We start from the raw sequence: 18,795 nt of genomic DNA, 5'->3' as shown, positions 1-18,795 counted from the left end.
AACAATGGAGAGCTATTAAAACTTCTGTGCCTGGGCCTTAATGGTATCTTCACAGAAAAGAATTCAGAACTGTAGTTTAAAAAATTTCAGTAAACCAAAAAAAATTCTCTTCCCCACAAACAAGAGATTAAATAGTTCTTCAGCCCTCCTCTTTCAGAAGTGAGGTTCCACTGTCAGGAAAATCACTGATGCCCTGAACATTAAGGTACCCTGCGTTAGCAGTGTGCATCTGCTTCCCCAGCTCCTAGGGAGCCTATGAGCTCAATGCATGGCGTCATCCACACTCTCTACTGGGCTGCTGGCACATGCTCCCATCTGGGGATAGCACTGATTGTAGTAGTATTGTAGTGCATGCACAGTCTCCCAGGGTTGAGAACACGAATACAGCAGGTGCTAACTTGAGCTATGTCTTTGAGGTTTTAGGCTCTGTGCTTCCGTGCAAGTCTGGCCAATGCAATATGACACATGAAGAGGGCAGAACAGCCTTCCACAGCTAATGGCACGGATGTCCCTTAGCTTTAAATGCCAAGTCTAGCCAAAGGATTTCTTCCTTAAGTTTTGGAGTGCTCACACTGCAGACTAGGACAACATTTGTCACAGAATCACAGAATGGCCAGGGCTGGAAGGGACCTCAAGGATCATGAATCTCCAACCCCCCTGTGAAATGCAGGACCACCAACTTCCCCATTCTGAAGTCTGTGTTAGAAGCAGAGGAGAATTTAGTAAAACTGGAAACAGGCTACAGAAAAAGAAAAAAAAAAGCACTACTTTTCTAGTCATTAAGGCAGCATAAAGTTTGGAAGCATCCACAGAATATATACAGAAAACCAAATGATCTCTAAGCTGTATACATTAAATCTCTAGAACAGATATCAGCTACAAAATATAATGGGTCGCTTCAAAGTCCAAACACAAAAACTTAATGTATTTTTTCAGTTGTATGTCAAGAAAAAAGAAAACCACCCTGCTTCCATATGCCAGGGAATTTAATAACCAACAATCTACCTGCATTACATACAGATCGTACACAATTTTTTCATGTACCTGTCATATGTCAAATGCCATCCAAGAATTCTTAGTGATGTTGAATAAACAAGTGCATAAAGGAATAGTTACAGATAAGTACAGATACCTATACATTTAATCCTTTAGACACCTTCAAAGCATTTTAAAGAAAAATACAGGAAAACTCTTAAAAAAATCGGGTAATTCATTGATCAAATACAGCTTTATGTAAGGGGAATGGGTAAACACAATAAGTATCAACTTCCCCTCTTACCTGAAGAGGAACTCTTCAGTTATAAAGCAACTAAACAGAAGAGGAAGTTGTCTAAGTCATAATAAATACCTGAAATGCAAAGTAAAAGAATACCCCAGTTGTTTTTTTCAATTTGTTTTACAAGTATTAGTTCAAAAGGGCCTAGAAAACTGCAAATCCAAGGGCCACTAACAACATTATATAAGCACCATACTACTGATCTTACTAGCTCACGTGAGATAACCTCCAGGAATAGTTTTTTCAAAATGTGTATTGCTTGTAGTTTGTCTGTTATTAAACTTTCATTAAGTAAGCAGAACTGTAAATGGAGCTCTGGTCAAGTGTTCACAAGAAGATCTGTGCTGTTTGGTTTTCTAGTGAAAACCTTTCAGTTAAGCAACTGACACTGCAAAATAAATCCTTAGTGCACAGAACACTTTTTCAGAAGCCTGTCAATAAAACAAGTTCACACAAAAGACCAAGATACAAAAATGCTCACCACCAATAAAAAAAGATGTTATGAACATTTACATATTAGATGCATTTTAAATTAACCGATTAGTCTGAAACACAAATAAACCCTTACCTGTCTCAGCAATTTCTCAACAGCTGACATGACCATAAGCCCTCTCCACACAACTGGGGCAGTCTCTTCTATCAAGAAGCCCATAGACATGCTGAAACAATAAAGCAAAAATGTAACCTTCCAGCACAATATTAAGTATATCTGTCAAGAAGCTTGATTTGAATTAAAACATGCTCACCATGCGATTCCATAGTTCTTAAGGGGCCTCATTAGATTTTCTAAAACAAAAGCAAACAAATTTTTTTGGGAAGGTGTTTTTTGCTCTGTTTTAAAGAAGTAAACTTAGTTTTGTGTTTGTTTTTTTTTCCTTTTAAGAGCAGATTTTCTTTCTCTATCAACAGAATTTATCTACTCTTCCCCTCATTCCTTCCATACTTTTATAGCCATTTCCATTACCTATTCTACCCGAGATCTTAGGCCAACATTTTCTTAGGCTGCAACATTTTACTGGTGTCATTCAGGTCTCGCCAGAGAAACAATGTATTTGTCCATAAAATAGTGTCACTCGGTGCTGCTGAAACGTAGGCTTCTTTTGCAGATACAAAACCTCCATTCATACCTTCCACAGAGACAAAGACTTCAACTTCTCCAGTACCTAGGTAACTGCCAAATCACTTGTAACAAAGAAAGTCCAAGTCCTACAATGCTTTGTGTTTACTATTTTTAATTGTGCTATTAGTTTACCTCACGAATCACAGGATCACACATCAGCTTTTCAGAGAATTAATTCTGCTCAAGAACACCAGATGACAGCTACAAACTAAAGGTACCTCTAGACTGCATGCTGATAACAGTGCAAAGAAAATCCTCAGGACTTACATAAATTTTCGTAAATATATAAAATGCTTATTTGGACATTGCAAAGGTAATGCCCGTGCCATACTCCACACTCCTCCCTATGCTTTCTAGACTCAAGAAAGAAAAAAAAAAAAGAGGCAAAATACTGCAATTGCTTCACTGACAAAGGGATGAGGCAGCAATAAGTAAGCAAATCAACAATATGATAACATGAATGCACTCAAAAAAAAAAAAAATCCCCCCAAAGCCATAAACTCTTTTTCTAGACTCCATCATCCAAGTTCACAATTTTCCTCAAAATGGCACATGCATACAAAAGAACCAAAAGAATTATATTTGAGCCTCACCTCACCACTTTATTTTAAGAGCACGTACAGGCAGGAACCAGCAGAAAACAGCAAGACCACTTTAAGTCATAAAGATATATTACAACATCTGCAACCTCTGATGCAACTAAAGTAAAAACATTTATCTAATAAAATAAGGACAATGTGAATATAATTTGGTGCATTCAAAGCTGAACTCCAAAATTCAGACAAAATAACATCCAAGAGCACTCAAATTAAACAGCTGAAATAAAATATACAGATGAAAGCTTTCAAGCAATCAAGTAAACAGGCATTTGAGCCATGTAATTGGATAAATCGTAGAAATATGGCTAAAAATAAATTCCACACAGTTTTTGGACTCACTCTGTTTTGGTTTACAAATCAAAAAGAACAAAACAGAAAACTAAGCAAATCACTTCCATGACAACTGCATTCAAGAAAGTACAAAGCTGTTAAAGGAAAAGAGATGGGTTTGGACTGATTCCCTGAACAAGCTAAGTTCATCTCGGAAGCTCCATTCAGATTTTAATCAGGGCTCAGTTTTGGTGGCATTATACTGTATCACAATTCTAGTCATCAGGCTTACTTCTTTCCCCTGCAGCAAGATGGCTTTGCTATGAAGAGGTTGATGACATTTGAACTTCAGCCTAGATTCACCTCTAGGCACTGCTTTGTTGTCTTTGTAAACAACACACATACTGCCAAAAGCTATAACTCTGCTGACAGTACTGAGGGAAAAAAAATACTACTTTCATATTTACCTATGAAAAGTTTTTTAAAAAAAGAATGTGAAGCACCTGTAACAGCATGCATCATTGCAGCATCAAGGTCTGTTTCATTTTTACTATGAAAAAGAGAAAACTATGAAGAAAAAAAGGAGGCCAATTCTTAACTGCTCAGCATGTGAGGATAAGGAACTGAAAAATAAGAACGAAATGATGCAGAAAGCCTAAGAACATTGAGAAAGTTCATCAAAATATCATGCAACTTTTCAGTTCAACCCAGGTGCTCTAAGGTACATCAATACAATATCAATATCTGAGACTAACATCTCAACGTCAACTACCTCTGTACAGAACCCACATAAGACACGTGAACCTTATGCAACAGATGCACGTACTTCTCATTTCCCTCAGTGCATTACAGGAGAGTTGCTGCAGGCACACTATGCTGACCTGCTGCCAAGGAGGGTCTCTTTTACTAGAATGGGTGCACTGTTTACCCCTCAACAGCAGAGCTTCATTTTATAAACACTCCAGCTTAGCTCCTTGGTTAACAACTATGACTATAAACTGCTCAGAGATGCAAGGTTTAATCAAGTTCATATGCTGCACAAGAACAATTCCTAACCTGCTGTATATTCTGGCTATAACATGCTGCATACTCTCAAAGTAGTACAAAATCCATAAAGCACCCTACAGTTTTCCTACTGCTAAAAAGCATTCTTGAGACTATCTCAAACCTAAAGTGCTTCAGCGGGCTCTGGTAATCACCCTCATCTCATCAAACACAACAGGCATTCTTCCTCTATCACCCTGGGTCTCATAAAGACTTTCTAAAGCATAACATGTTGAGAAGATTAAGCTAAATGAGAACTCAGGAACATCTCTATTTCCTGTTTATTTCAGAGCATAGTTAACACTTCCTTCTCTGTTATCAGATGTCTACCATACAGCTTCAGAAATCAAGAAAACAAACAATAAATCTGATTTCTTCAAATCGTAACAGAAAGAGCCACGCTATACCATCCATGTTGATATCAGTTTCCTCATTTGCAAATTCTAAGCAAGTTTGGCAGCCCTAAATAAAGAGTTCTGTGCTTTCCCACAGAGCAGTAAGATCAAAACAGCATCAACAGAATATCAGTAAAATGCCTTTTCTGTTAGAACACAAATAGGGAATTGGAAAAGGCAAACATGCAAGTTTGATCAGCGATCTGCTGTGCTGCTGTAAAGTGTTCAGGGACCAGCCTGAAGACTGGATTGTTACTTACTTAGGGAAGAATGATACTGAATGATGTTCAAATCCTTGGAAAGGATCTTCCACGCTTCATAAAACGTGCATCTTTGGTTTTGTATTTTTCCAGAAAACCAAACTTTGCAGTTTACTTACTTTCTGACTAGCCTAAGAAAGTAACAGAACTACCCCAGAGAGCTTATTCTCCAGGAATAACAGAGCTTATTCTCCGGGATGTCTGACATAGCTGTTCAATGGCATCCATAGGTTAGTGCAATACAAAGTAAGTATAGAGCTATAAATTCCATAGGAAGAGACATTGGCTCAGTTTTCAGATGTCTGCAGATTGAAACATTAAAGCAAGCAAAAGCTTACATTCAGTCTTATCATGTATGTAAAGGCCATTATTCCAGAAGATTGTGATGTTACACTACACCCCATTAAGAGCCATCACTTTGCTGAAGAAAAGTAAATGTAGCTTATTATATGGATGCTATTTCTACAACATCCATGTAGGAAGGCACTATCTTATTTTACAGATGAGAGAATCCAGACACAGACTGTGAAGCTGTTAGTGTTGCCAATGACTGCAGAATCCCGCAGACTTGGAGAACCGTACTGCGTTCCTCCAAGGACTGAGAGAAGAGAGCCACAGCTCTGCTTACCTTCAATGCTAGAAAGCATAACGACAACTGATAGTTAAATTTTACTATGTTAAAACAACATATTTTCCATTGAAACCTGAAAGAACTAAAATAAAACCAGCAAACTTAGGCATAAACAATATTCAATAGGAAAAAAACATAGAAAAAAAAAAATCACACTACAGCCTGTTGCACAAGTCTCTGAATTGTATTTTATCACCCCATATTTAAGATCCAGAACAGCAGCTTTAAAAGTGTATTTAAAAGTATATTTCTAAGTATCGCATAACTCTAAGCACTCCTTCATCTTTCATAGTATTCTATTTAAACAAAATCACACAGTAACTCCTCTGCATACATTTATCAGAATTTTCACAAGCTTCATAGTTTAAATAAAAGGATCTGCTGCTGTTTGTATAGCTCAGCATTAGCTAAGGTTTTCACAACAAATTGCTCTCTTCCACCTCCTCAAATCTCACCACATCTCTGCCTGAAACACAGAAGACATATGGCACAAGAAAACACCTTGCCACCATGCTAGTCGGAGAGTAAACAAACAGTGCAGAATAGCCTATGAAGCCCACTACATTAAACAAAATCATATAAGACAAACTTAATTAATGTGCCATACATACAGACAAGCTAAACATATTTTCAGCATGGTCACTTGTAAAATCTCAAAAACTTCTTGCATCATCTGTTTTTCGGTTGTGTACAATTTCATGCTACGGTGATTACAGAACATTCCACCAATCTAAGTTAGGCCTCCAACTTAACAAAACTTTCCGTTTATCACATCACAGCAAGTAGCAACAGCCATATGAAAATTACTGTGTAAGTTTAGGTAAGTTATGTCCAGTATCTTCTGTAAGTCAGCACCCAAGGTCAATAATTTTTAACAGGAGAATCCGGGTTCCAGGTAAGGACATGAAGGCTGCAATCATTACGAGGTTGAACAAAGATTTCTATCAATCAAGAACACCAAATAAATGTCTTCAGTAGGTTCATAGAAAATAACCATCCCTAAGCGGTGAGAAAAGTGACTACAAGACAGGAAGGGAAAAAACGTACTAGGTACTCTTCTTGTATAAAGGTCCCCTTGTACACATATAAATGTCTCCCATGACTCCACATGCCTTCAGGAGCTAGATATGCAGTGGAGAGCAAAACATACTGAGTGGACAGCTTGAAAACAGAAACCATATTTGAACACGTTTTAAACAGTGCCAATTTTCTGCTTAAAGGCGATTTAGTTTCACTCACGGTGTTAAGAGATGGGAAAGCAAAACAGAGGGAAGGTGATGGAGGCAAACAGACCCAGAAACTACAGCTGGGCCCAAGGGCATTCTGCAGTAAAAGAGAGCCCAACCTACCTCCAACGGAAAGGGTGGGATGCTGACACCAAAGTACAAGTCAAAATCAGAAATTTTAAAAACCCAATTACTTTAACTGCTTATGCCAGAAGCCCAGAATACTCTAGGGCAAACAACTGACTAATTGAGACTTTAAGATGGATTTCACACTGTCTTATAAATTTATTTGCAGGATTGCCCTAAAGGTACTACAATTTGTATTTTAAGCTTGAAGGAGGGATGAAATTTCCCATTATGCTCTGCACTAACAGTGTTATCTGACCATGGAGACATCACAAATACTTCAACCAAAGCAAACAACTAAAGATAGTGAAAGAACATTACTCGTGCTCAGAAAATAACTCAATTTTTTAAAGAGACAAATGCATATAGAATAGTAGCTTTTTCCATAAGAATTCCTTCTTATATTTTGTCAGTCTACCAATCCCATTACCTGAGAAGGTTTTCACAGCTTTTTTCCTCCTAGCAGATTGTAGAGGCAACAAAGCTCTGTGAAAGCATTTTCATTAACAGGGCTGCTTTGCAGCTATGGCATCAGTTCTACCTAAAAGCAAGAGACCTAATTGATTGCTGGAAGAGTATACTTCAAAAGCAAGTCTGGCAAAAGTAAAAAAACTCAGTGATTTAGTCATGAGTTTATTACATTTTAAGGCATCCTTGAGTTTTTAAGTTAGGACTAAAGGCACAGGACTAGTTTTAAATGTTTCCATTGCCTTCAACCACAAACATCCTTCTTACAATCACTAAAATAATCCACATTTTGAAGAATTCTCAAGGCTTCATGGAACCAAAAAAGCTGGGGTTTTTTGTGGCTCAGGAGCTGTCTTAGACAAATTGGAGGGGATTCCTTAAGTTCCTGATATCTGTGGTAAATGAAGTGGATTAACACACTGCACAGTTACGAGGTTTCTGTCCTGACACAAAACACAACAAACTTGGTAGACTCATGTTATCAGTAGCTCTGCTTTAGTTCTGCTAAAGAGTGCATGTCCAAGACAGCCACATAGCACAAGACAACAGTAAATCAAAACAGGGAGAACCATGAACACAGGAGACAGACATCCCCTGCTCATTACCTTCAATTCAAAACGTAGATTCAAAAAACTTTCCAGTTAAGCAGGGACTGCCATTGTTTTCATAGCAAAGCAATGGAATTCAACACATTTGAGTCTAATCAGCCCTACATATAGCCTATATACTACAATAAAAAGAAGAATGTAGGTGAAAATAAGAGGAAGAAAAAACTGTTGCAAGTATTGTATGCAGCTTTAACAACATTGAAGCACCTGAATGCTAATGACAAATGAAAACTATAGTAGACTTGTTGGCTCTTCATGGAGGAAAAAAAGTGTTCTCAGCATTTTCCATTTCTCATGAAACAGCTCTATACATTGTTTTGAAATTTTATTCTTATTTCACCATTTGTAAAATGAAGCTCAATATGCTTTACAAGACTATGACTTTCAACTAAAGAGATGCTAGCTTATAAACTTTCAATGTCACTTATAGATTTTGTCACTATAGGGAAAGGATGAAAATACTTTTTCTCTTATTTTTATGTATACTGCTTCATTCTTACTCCTGAACATGCACTCAGTAGTACTGTGGAGAAGAGGTAGGAAGGATGGAGAACACAAAGAGAAAATCAGAGAAAGCATGCAAGTGAAATTAGATTAATATTCTGAGAAGGTTCAGAATTAGTACCAGTTTTTTAATTATACATGTAGCAGAAAACAGAGATGCACTTACTCCTCTGAAATAAGACAACAGGTAAATGTGTTTAGTGTACTATAAGAAAATTCTTTTGTGTACATATATACACACAATTGAATGTGTATTTATCATTGTATTATAATAGATCATTTTGCAATTTGCTTCCAGTATGTCTAAAAGTTGGTTGAACCAGACAAACCATTTATATCTTGAAAAGTAAACCTTATAATATAATGAGCCATAATCCATATCAAAATATTTATAACTACTGCTCTGCAGGATTTATAATATAAAGACCAATATATTCTGCTTTCAAGTCCATGAAATGTATTTTCTTTTAGTTGCAATGTGTCAGTAATTTCTATTTCAATATTATGTCATAAAATTTGATTTGCTACTTATTGAGAAAGACTGGCTTGGTAAAATGCTTAATTACTATATGTTTTTTATATTGTAGTCATCTTTGGTCACTTGTATGAATTTATCTAAAACAGAATAAAATTTTAATAACTGTCCAGAGGTTTTTTGCCTACTCTTGCATACTCTTGCATACTTTTTTCTTTTTTTAAGCAGCAGATAAAATACCAATAAATAATTCCTTGCAGAGCTGGCTACTATCTATACAAACTAGACCAGCACTCTTGAGTGTTTCAAGACCACAGATTCAAAACAATATCATATAATTACTATCTAGATATGATTGCAAGATATCTAATGAAATGATTAACCAGGTAAAATTGTCATGAGAAGCTCAGGTTTTGTTTGCCAAGCATATAATCCACCTAGAAGACAGAAACAACAAAAACTAAGAGGTTTAGCAACAATGGAAATCTTCACTGTATATAAAAAGGCTTTTTTCCATATTTTTTCCATATCCATCCTCAACAAGTTTCTGACTCTTTCACTCCATAATTGCCATACATATCTCCTCTCCCCCAAGTACTACTCTCATCACATATGAAAAAAACTCCAAAATAGAAACACAACTAATTGTAACATTCTGAATTATTACTTCCTCTTCAAGATACTTTGAAACAGATTTTCAAAATACCTGCTTACCTATAACACCCGTAATTTTAGTTATCAGTCCTTAATAAGAAACAAGAACAAAAAAAATAAAAGCCCGAAGCACTGCCAGCCACTTTGACATGAGCAACTGCAGAACTGCTTACAATGCTCCTAAGAAAACCTGCTTCCTGTGAATAAATCTGTGAATACAGTTGTTTTCAGTTAAAATTATTTTGTTTATCGCAGGTACAAAATACTTCTTTAGTATTGCTATATTTTCCAACATTTTTGTTTTTACTGCAACAGCTACTCAAGTTTGCCTCTCATACAATGAAAGAGGTTTTCATACCATGCCAGAGCTTACACTTTTTGCTTAACCTTTACAGCCTATTCTCAACACATGCTTGCCAGAGAACGTAAGATGGCCCTTCAGGCTAATAAGAAAAGACAACCACCTCGAAGCAGTCTTCTCATCAGTGCAGGGATTTTCAATCAGCAATGTCACTGACTGCTGCTGACTCTTTTCTATAATGAAATCAACACAGATAGTCTTAGTGGTGCAGACGTGTCTGCTTAGTGTCCAACTAGATACCGTGAATACAGACAGTGCAAACAGCAAATTTTTCTGGAAACTAAAGGAGAACAAGTTAAAAAGGCACATTAGGCTTTCTAGACTAATGACAGCTAGCAGGCATCAAAATCATTGAGGTCAGACTGTTGAAGTGAAAAATAAAGTTTAAAAAGCAAACAAACATTTGGGGGTGGGGATGTTGATCAAAGAAAATAAATGTATCACTTTAAGAGAGTTCTCTGATAAACTCAAGGAGGGTCTGATAAACTCAAGGAGATCTTCAAAGACAGGACTGTGTGGCCCAAAAAGTGAAAGTGATACAGAACTGTTCCAGTTATCTAGATAAGCTGTGGTAAGACATCAAAGCAAAATGCCACATTTCAGTTCAGAATATTTGAAGAAAAGAATAATCAACATGTAACACTGAACTACAGGCAATTTAAAAACCACTTGTTTACAAATCAAGAGGCAGTAGCAGTAAAAAATATGACATTGAGAGAATCAAATTTAGTTTTTATTTGAATTAATCATGATGCTGTTTTACCGGTGAAGCATGATAAAGACATCTCTGTTGATTAATACAAGTCCTATCTTTAAAATTAAACCTTCAGATATGACCAGGAAACTTCATAGTTACATGAACAACCAAAATATCAATGTAACATTTTCTTTAATGGATTCCCAAAATCCTTCATAGAGCTATTTCATGTAGACATCTTTATGAAAGTCACAAGAAATTGTATTTTAAAATCCCTATTTTTGTATATTACAGAATCTGCTATTAAACTGAAGGGCTGCAGACATGCTGTCTGTACTAGCAATGTATCCTAGTTGGCGGGGAAGCCAAGTATCCATGTTTTATTTTATACTTTTATCAGTAATGTCATTTCTATAGCTCTTGCAATATTAACGTCAGTAGGGCTGGGATACACATGGTGCTGGCTTCTCTCAGAAACTACTCTTTAATTCCAAAGAGTAAGAACAGATCTACTAGTGATCTTTTCAATGTTATTATTTTATAAAGAAATAAAAAGGGCACTGAAGGCATCACAAAATGGCAACAAAGTTTTGAAATATTAAGAAAGCATTCAACTGTCATAAATAAGAAAGCCCACTAAAACCTTCATAATCATTTAAATTAAGTGAAAGAATGTTACAGTTATCTGGTGAAAGGGCAACATCATTTCAGCCATTTAATAGATTTTGCTTTTTGCAAAGTAGTTTAAATGGAAACCAAAAAAAAAAAAAAAACCCTGAATTTCTGCAGCCTACTAAGTCAGAAAACAGCTTTAAGTAAATCATTTGAGCAAAAAGTTTAAGTAATGCTTTTGCTATTTGTGTTAGAAATGTTGATATATTGTAGCTGATGTTAGTATTTATTCCATAGTTAAATTATCCTCCATCAGCTAATTAAATTCAGTCACAAACTTATTAATCATTTAAAGTATTTTGAATGATACTCTATTAAACATTAGCAGGCTTTCCAACATACTAAAGCTTGCAAGATTCAGCTGAGTATCTCCCTTTATGCAGACTCTCCTTACTAAGAACACCTAATTCATTTTGAAAACTTTATTATGATATCAGAATAATTATTCTCAATTCAAGAGCAATAATTGCTGCACAGATTTCTTCTGTACAGTACCAAGCAATCCCAATCTCTTTTTCACTGCTATGCATGAGGAAGAACTTAGAAATCCAAGTAAAAAAGTGACCAGACCCTTGTAGGATTACTGTATGTATCCAGTAATAAAGGATGCTGCTACCCGTTTTCATGTCCAAGCCTCATGCTGAAGACAGCAATAGTCCTTGAACATAATTTTTGACTGCTGTGCTATTAAAAATGTCTTTAATTGACTTATTGATCATTAAGCATACATAAGTAATGCCCGTCTTTAACAACTGCCTGGCTTTGCTCAGTTACTGTATAAATCAATACACATTTAGAGTTTGTTTTATTTTTGAAAATGTAGTAAGAAACTGGAAGGTAAGGCTAAACTTCATTACAGAAAAATATGACCCCTTTGATATCTGTACCTACATGTATGTATGTATACAAATATACATTATATATATATAAAAATATAAACACACACATGCCTACAGTTGCTACTTTTTTGCAACTGTATCCTATTATTGTCACTAAAATAATGAAATCCTTGAAACTCACTATGAAAATTCCCTGCATCATGGTATTTCCTATTATCACAACCCAACCATCTTCATGTCAGCCCTTTTATTGCTACTCTACAGCTGCATCAACTCAGGAGTTAAACTCCAAAGAAACTTAACAGAACTTCTGAAAAACAAATTCTACCCTGCCATCATTCACACTGAATTGTTACACCATTTTCTCAGTAGAGATGTGTTACATGTCCTGCTTTTGAAAGACACAAGTCCAATTTCTGTTAAAGGTCCTAGTAGTATTTACTTGTACGTTCCATACAAAGGCAGAAAGAATATATCTTCGCTATCAAAACATGTTTACAAGACAACAGTGACAATTTCAGCTCAGGGAAATCCTCTAATTTCTACTACACTAAATGCCTTGTTTTTTCACAACACACAGAATATGCTTAGATAAAAGTCTACCGTTAATTTTCAACTGTATCCTCAAAGCATCCCTAGTCACTAATATTTACATATCACAGCACTGAGCTGTCACAGTATCTGCATGAATCCTTAACTGAAGTCCTTGTATTCTTAGCAAATTAAATGGTATGACCATAATAAATAGATTGGGCAACTTCCTCCTCGTTTGTGGCTCGTAAGATAAATTTCAATTTCATAGAATCATAGAATAGCCTGGGTTGAAAAAGACCTCAGAGATCATCTAGTTTCAACCTCCCCCACTACATGCAGGGTTGCCAACCACTAGACCAGGCTGCCCAGAGCCACATCCAGCCTGGTCTTGAATGCCTTCAGCGATGGGGCATCCACAATCTCTCTGGGCGACCTGTTCCAGTGTGTCAGCACCCTCTGAGTGAAAAAATTCCACAGAATGTGGAGTTAATTAATAAAATACAAGATTAAGTGTATTTTTGCCCTGGGCACAAATTACAGGAGAGCATAAGAATACTTCAGTATTCTTCCCATTAAAAATAAGGAATCAAACTCAGTAATACATGAGAAGGTTCAGCTATTTATTTATTACACAACACAATTAGCCTTTACTGTCAAAAATTGAAACATAAGCCAAATAAATAAAACCAACTCTCTTTCTCTGCAAGAAAGTATCTAAATAATGTCTGTATTTGTAAGCTATGTACTTTAATGTAAAAAGTACTCAAATTGACAGTTGCCTGTACAAGCATGCATTTCCTAGTTCACCTGCAGCATATCTGTAACATTACTACCTCTTTCTAGAGAATAAAGGGTAGAAGCATTAGAATACAAACAGTAATACTAAATTTGCCACACTTACATTTTCAGAGGCTAACTCCACACACTGTAACAACCTTTTAAAGATTTGGGGAAATAGTTAGGTTGGGGTTGGACTCGATGATCTTGAAGGTCTTTTGCAATCTGAGCAACTCCATGATTCTAGGATTCTATACTGGCACTGTTTCATTCTGCACATTTTCTACCAGCTGAGAACATACAGAACAGCCACTACAACAGCCACAGATGTATACTGATTAGTTAGAAATACACATTTTAAAACAATAGCAGGGTAAATATTGAGTAAATATAAACAGCAAAGTAAATACAAAAGATCACGGCACAAATGCAAGAGGAAGGAATACTTAACTTGCCTACTACTTAGCAATGACTTCCCACAAATATTAATGAGATATTTATGTATATATATAAAAAATATTTAAAATTTTATAATGTATGTGTATATATATTAAAAAAACTATACTAAAAATAGTTTCTTATATATATATATATATATATTTTAATTACATGCACTTTGCCATAGAAGGAGCAAAACAAAGTACTGAAATCCCACCATCTCAGAGGCTGGCGAAGTACTGTAATAACATTTATTTTATTTCCTAGATTTGTCATTTTTCTCCCCCAGGTGATGGCTTTCATTTTGTTTTACGTTGTTACTGTTGTCTAATTTGAATATGTTCTATAGTGGGATCCTATATAGCAATTTTAGACCTGCTGACAATGACCTTCCCTTCCTGGTTACTTTTTCCAGTCCATTCACTAACAATCCATGAAAATCCCAAAGCCAATGGAAGCACTTAAAAAAAAGATCATGAATATGCTCCTAGCTGTACAACCTAGCTTTGAAAGTTGCCTCAGCAATAAAAATAAAAAATTAATACCCAGTTTTCATTTTCTGTTTCCATCCCTCCTGTACCACACCACACACCAAGGAAGCACAAATGAATGTTCTCCTCTGCTCATCTCTGTACAAAAAAAGCAATAAGAAAAAAAAAAAAAATCACACTTACCTGGTGTTAACTCTGGGTTTCCTTTTAAGTTCATCATCTTTGGAATTGAAGGCCCATATATGTCTGCATCAAGCAAGCCAACTTCTTTTGCCTGTGTAAGAACCAAAGAAAAAGTATTTATTTCTTTCAAAGTCTTTCTTTTAAAATGTTTTACAAGCAAAATTTAAAACTGCCCACAGAAATAAAAATACAATCTCAACTTTAGATGGAAGATATTACTGTTTCTTTCTGTCTAAACTGCAATTGAAGCATGAAAGATAACATTGTTCACGCTTTTTAGCCAGAGGTCACAAAATCTAGGTTCTCCAAACATATAATCCTCACTTGCACATTTTGTTATTTACAATGTGGACCACAGACTTTATATTAACAAACACTATAAGCAACGTTCTCTCTACTCCATGCACACAGAAGTAAGAGCTTTTTAAAGGTAGCACACTTCATCGTAAAAAATTAGCAACATTTGTAAATACATATTGAGACCAGAATTACATCAATGACTGCACAAAGAATGTCAAAACATTAAAATGTATTTTTATCTTCTTTTAAGAGGCCAGAATAAATTTTGGCAGATATCCTGAAAGTATCAAAATCTAAGTCTACAAAGCCAACTAAGCAGGTATAGCATTTCAATCAAGTGCAAAGGAATACTAAAAATATGGGTTTATTTAACAACACATGGTACCTCATGCAATAAACTTTAAATAAGTTATTTCAGCTATGTAGTCTAGACATACAACATTCATTCCGACACTTTTTTTTTTTTTTAAGTACATACATATTTTGTGGGAATGAAAATATTTTTCCTACAGATGGCAAGACAAACTACTAATTACCAGGTTCTGCCAGCTAAGTAATAAAGAGCAAACTTTTTTAAATGCTGAACATCAAGTTTCTCACATATAAAAAGCATTCAACATTCTGCAAAATTGCAGGAAAGTGTGTTTAAGGGCTTGTTCGAAAGGTTAATAAGGCAATGGGAGCTTTTCCAACTATGCTGAATCACACTTTCACTGTTAATGCTTCAAAGTGTGTTTCATTTTTCTGAAAAAAGCTTTCATAATTTAGAATCACATTAAGTCTTTTTTTTTTTTTTAATCAAGATTTCGGTGGGAAAGATGTAGACAAAATACAAAGGCTTGGTAATAACTACTACATTTGTGGTTAGAAGACAACCATAGGGAGGCTTTTAATGCAGGACTACAGAATCACTAGCTTTTACCAGGATTTCTCAACATGAACTATACTCCTCTGTACCACAGTTTGTTCAGTTTGTTTTTTAATGCAGAAACACGCTTGCGTTAGAAAACGTAGTTCAAGTCACTACTTCTAAACTGACAGGAATTTCAATTTACTATCTTACACTAGCCTAGACACCTTATAACAGTCAGACACCTAAGTCTGCCCCTATTTACTATTCGGGGTTGTTTTCGGCAGGGTTGCATTTTTTTGTTTGTTTGTTTTCAACTATTTTGTTTAAATTTGGTGAACCCTGAAAGCACCCCTACCTGAGCAATTTCATGTATTAGTTAAATTTGACACAAGCCAAATGCATCTTAAGTTTTACAGCCAAGAAGTAAAAAATACTTACGCTGTGTATTTCTACAGCTGAAATTTTTACTACAATAACCAATCTAATTTGGGATTAGTTATTCAACATACTTCTTTATTAAGCAGAGCAAAACATACATAATTAAATGGATTATTTCATTTAGAGTTTTTAATACTTCTTTCCTTATAACCTATGAAAACTACTATAACAAGGCTCAAAAATTACTCTGACAAATTATTCTGCTTCGTGCCTATGTATGAAAGCTGCAATTTAAAAAAAGATTGAACAGACCTATTTTAGGTTAGCTTTCAAAGACATCAAAAAGAATATCAGAGCTTCTTTGTTCTTGTAAAAAAAAAAAAATGCATATTTTAACAGATTAGAAAGATTCATGACTCAGTCCCTTTATCTGTGTCAGCAGCTAATTGAACCCATCACAACATCATCTAAGGGCTGCGCCACCTAATTACTTCTCAAATTAAAGTAAATATTGGCAGAAAAATCTACATACTGTTTTAAACCTGACTGGCATTCCTTCCCTCAACTTTTTGAGGGTTCCCCTCCAACACTGACAAGGATCATGAGTAACTGGCTACAACCACCTTACTACACACGATCATTTTGTCTTCAGGCTAAAGGGACTGTAGACATAGGATAATCTAAATTAATTAGATTGACTTCACGACTTCCTGAGCATAATCAGATCTTCACCACCACACACTGCTTATTCTTGGGAGTCTGTAGGAGCACGAACATCAAATCTTTCTGTGAGTGCATCAAATTTCCTGAAATTATTTAATAAACACACGAAGGAGAAAAAAAAAATACTCCTCAACTGCCTTGGTCAGGAGGACTTTGTAACTTGGAACAGTAGCTGTATTTGCAAAACTGACCCTGTTACAATTCAACAAAATAAACCTGACAGTTCTCAAAAAATTATCAGCGCATTTCCTCAAAACCACGCAAAATATTTGTCTCTGAGATGTACTCCTTTTGTTCTTGGACATAGTTCAATACAACTGACATCTTGAAACAAGAAAAATTCACAGATTCTCCAGTTTCTACAGCTCACGTTACTGAAACCATGAGTGTTCCTGTGTGCACAGTGCTTTGTACAGGCTGACAGAAGAAAGACCTGGAAACTCCTTCAAATCACTAGAAGATCACCATTAAAGATGGCCTATGGTAGGTTTTCCTTAATTAAGCAATTCAACACATTACATCAAAAGAGTTCACACTGTCTTAAAGCAGTGGCTTTTACAGAAAAAAAACTGATGCAATAAGTTAAGGGTTTGAGTTTTATTTCTCTCAAACATCACTCCATTCACAGCAAGTGAGTATCTCTGTAACAGCAACGATGCTCGCAAAGGTTTAATTATATCAGAAAAGCATTATGGCAGCTAACCAGAAATCTTCTAAGATGGGTCCTGAAGATATCCTTCAGCATCTACACAATGCTTTAAATCCCCAAGAGACTTTGATACAGATCTGAATGTTACCACATGAAGCTGTCTGAATCAAAGGACCGATACCAGATACTTCTCATGCTCATTTAAGTTCATTCCAAATGCATGTCTTACAATAATCAAGATTTTTTTAAACTTCTGTTTTATTAACTATTATGGATTTACCCATAATCAGTACCACACATAAATCAACACATCTTCCAAAGCGTTGTTGTATTAACACAAACACTAAAAGATAAACTTAAGTATCAGTCAAGTAAAAAAAAAAAAATCTGGGCAGAAGAAACAGATAATAAGCGGCTGATCAAAAGCAGGGCCATGAAAGCAAAATAAAAGAAAAAAAAAGCAAGCAAGCTCTAGGACTCCTCTATATTACTTTTTCAGTGCAAGATGTAACACTGCTACAGCTGCCCACTGCATCCTGATAACAATTCAGGTAACATATCTATCATTTTCTTCTTATGGGTTTATTTTGTGCTTTTAAAAATACTTCTGTCCTGCTTTATTCGCAAACAACATTAACTCCCTCCATCTGGAATAGTAATACTCAGGTTCAAAACAGCTGTTCTCAAGCCTTTGCCCATCTCCTTCCACCTGCCCAGCTGCAGATGAAGGGCTGACTCAATCTGAGTTCACCACACCTTAGAAAACAACTTCTACACACCTAGTCTTTTTGTTACCCACCTGCAAGTTCTGAACAGCTTAAACTCCGAAGACATAACTGCAAATGTAGCTACTCTCACCTGATTTAATCACATACTTCTAAGTTACTGGACATTACCTACACTAAGTAGAAACAGTACACCAAATTAATGCAGAATTGTAGAAAACTTTCCTAGTGAATAACAACTACCAATATTACCAGCCAGTGAGAACACAAAATTAAAACAATATCCTTGCCATGTGAAAACAAAGATGTAATCTCCTGGTGCATTCAGGAAAAACTGTATTCAAACAGTAATGGATTGTAACATACAGCTTATCAGTGCTTTTCAAGTTTTTTCCCTTTCTACTGAGATGATCTTTACCACAATATAACTACTGCTTGGATTTGTTCTTTCTGCAGCATGAGTGCCACCTTTCACATTCTCAACCAATGACTGGTGATCTCAAAACAGCAAAAAAGAAA

General features: G+C 35.6%; 1 protein-coding gene across 2 annotated transcripts in view; it reads right to left on the bottom strand.

Annotated features, from left to right (window-relative positions):
• NUBPL (NUBP iron-sulfur cluster assembly factor, mitochondrial) overlaps positions 1-18,795 on the bottom strand; it is an 87,503-nt gene that overhangs the window by 55,388 nt on the left and 13,320 nt on the right. For both annotated transcript variants that reach the window (XM_031593792.2, XM_031593793.2), the window contains exons 4-6: positions 14,649-14,739; positions 2,023-2,062; positions 1,845-1,935 (exon numbers count right to left, since the gene is read on the bottom strand). In XM_031593792.2, the coding sequence (XP_031449652.1) occupies positions 1,845-1,935; positions 2,023-2,062; positions 14,649-14,739 (222 nt within the window). The remainder of the gene's footprint in view (positions 1-1,844; positions 1,936-2,022; positions 2,063-14,648; positions 14,740-18,795) is intronic.

Source organism: Phasianus colchicus, chromosome 5 (genome assembly GCF_987193195.1).
Source record: "Phasianus colchicus chromosome 5, bPhaCol1.hap1.1, whole genome shotgun sequence".
Lineage (NCBI taxonomy): Eukaryota > Metazoa > Chordata > Aves > Galliformes > Phasianidae > Phasianus > Phasianus colchicus.
The sequence above is the reverse complement of the archived record's forward strand: the minus strand, read 5'-3'. Positions and strand labels throughout refer to the sequence as shown.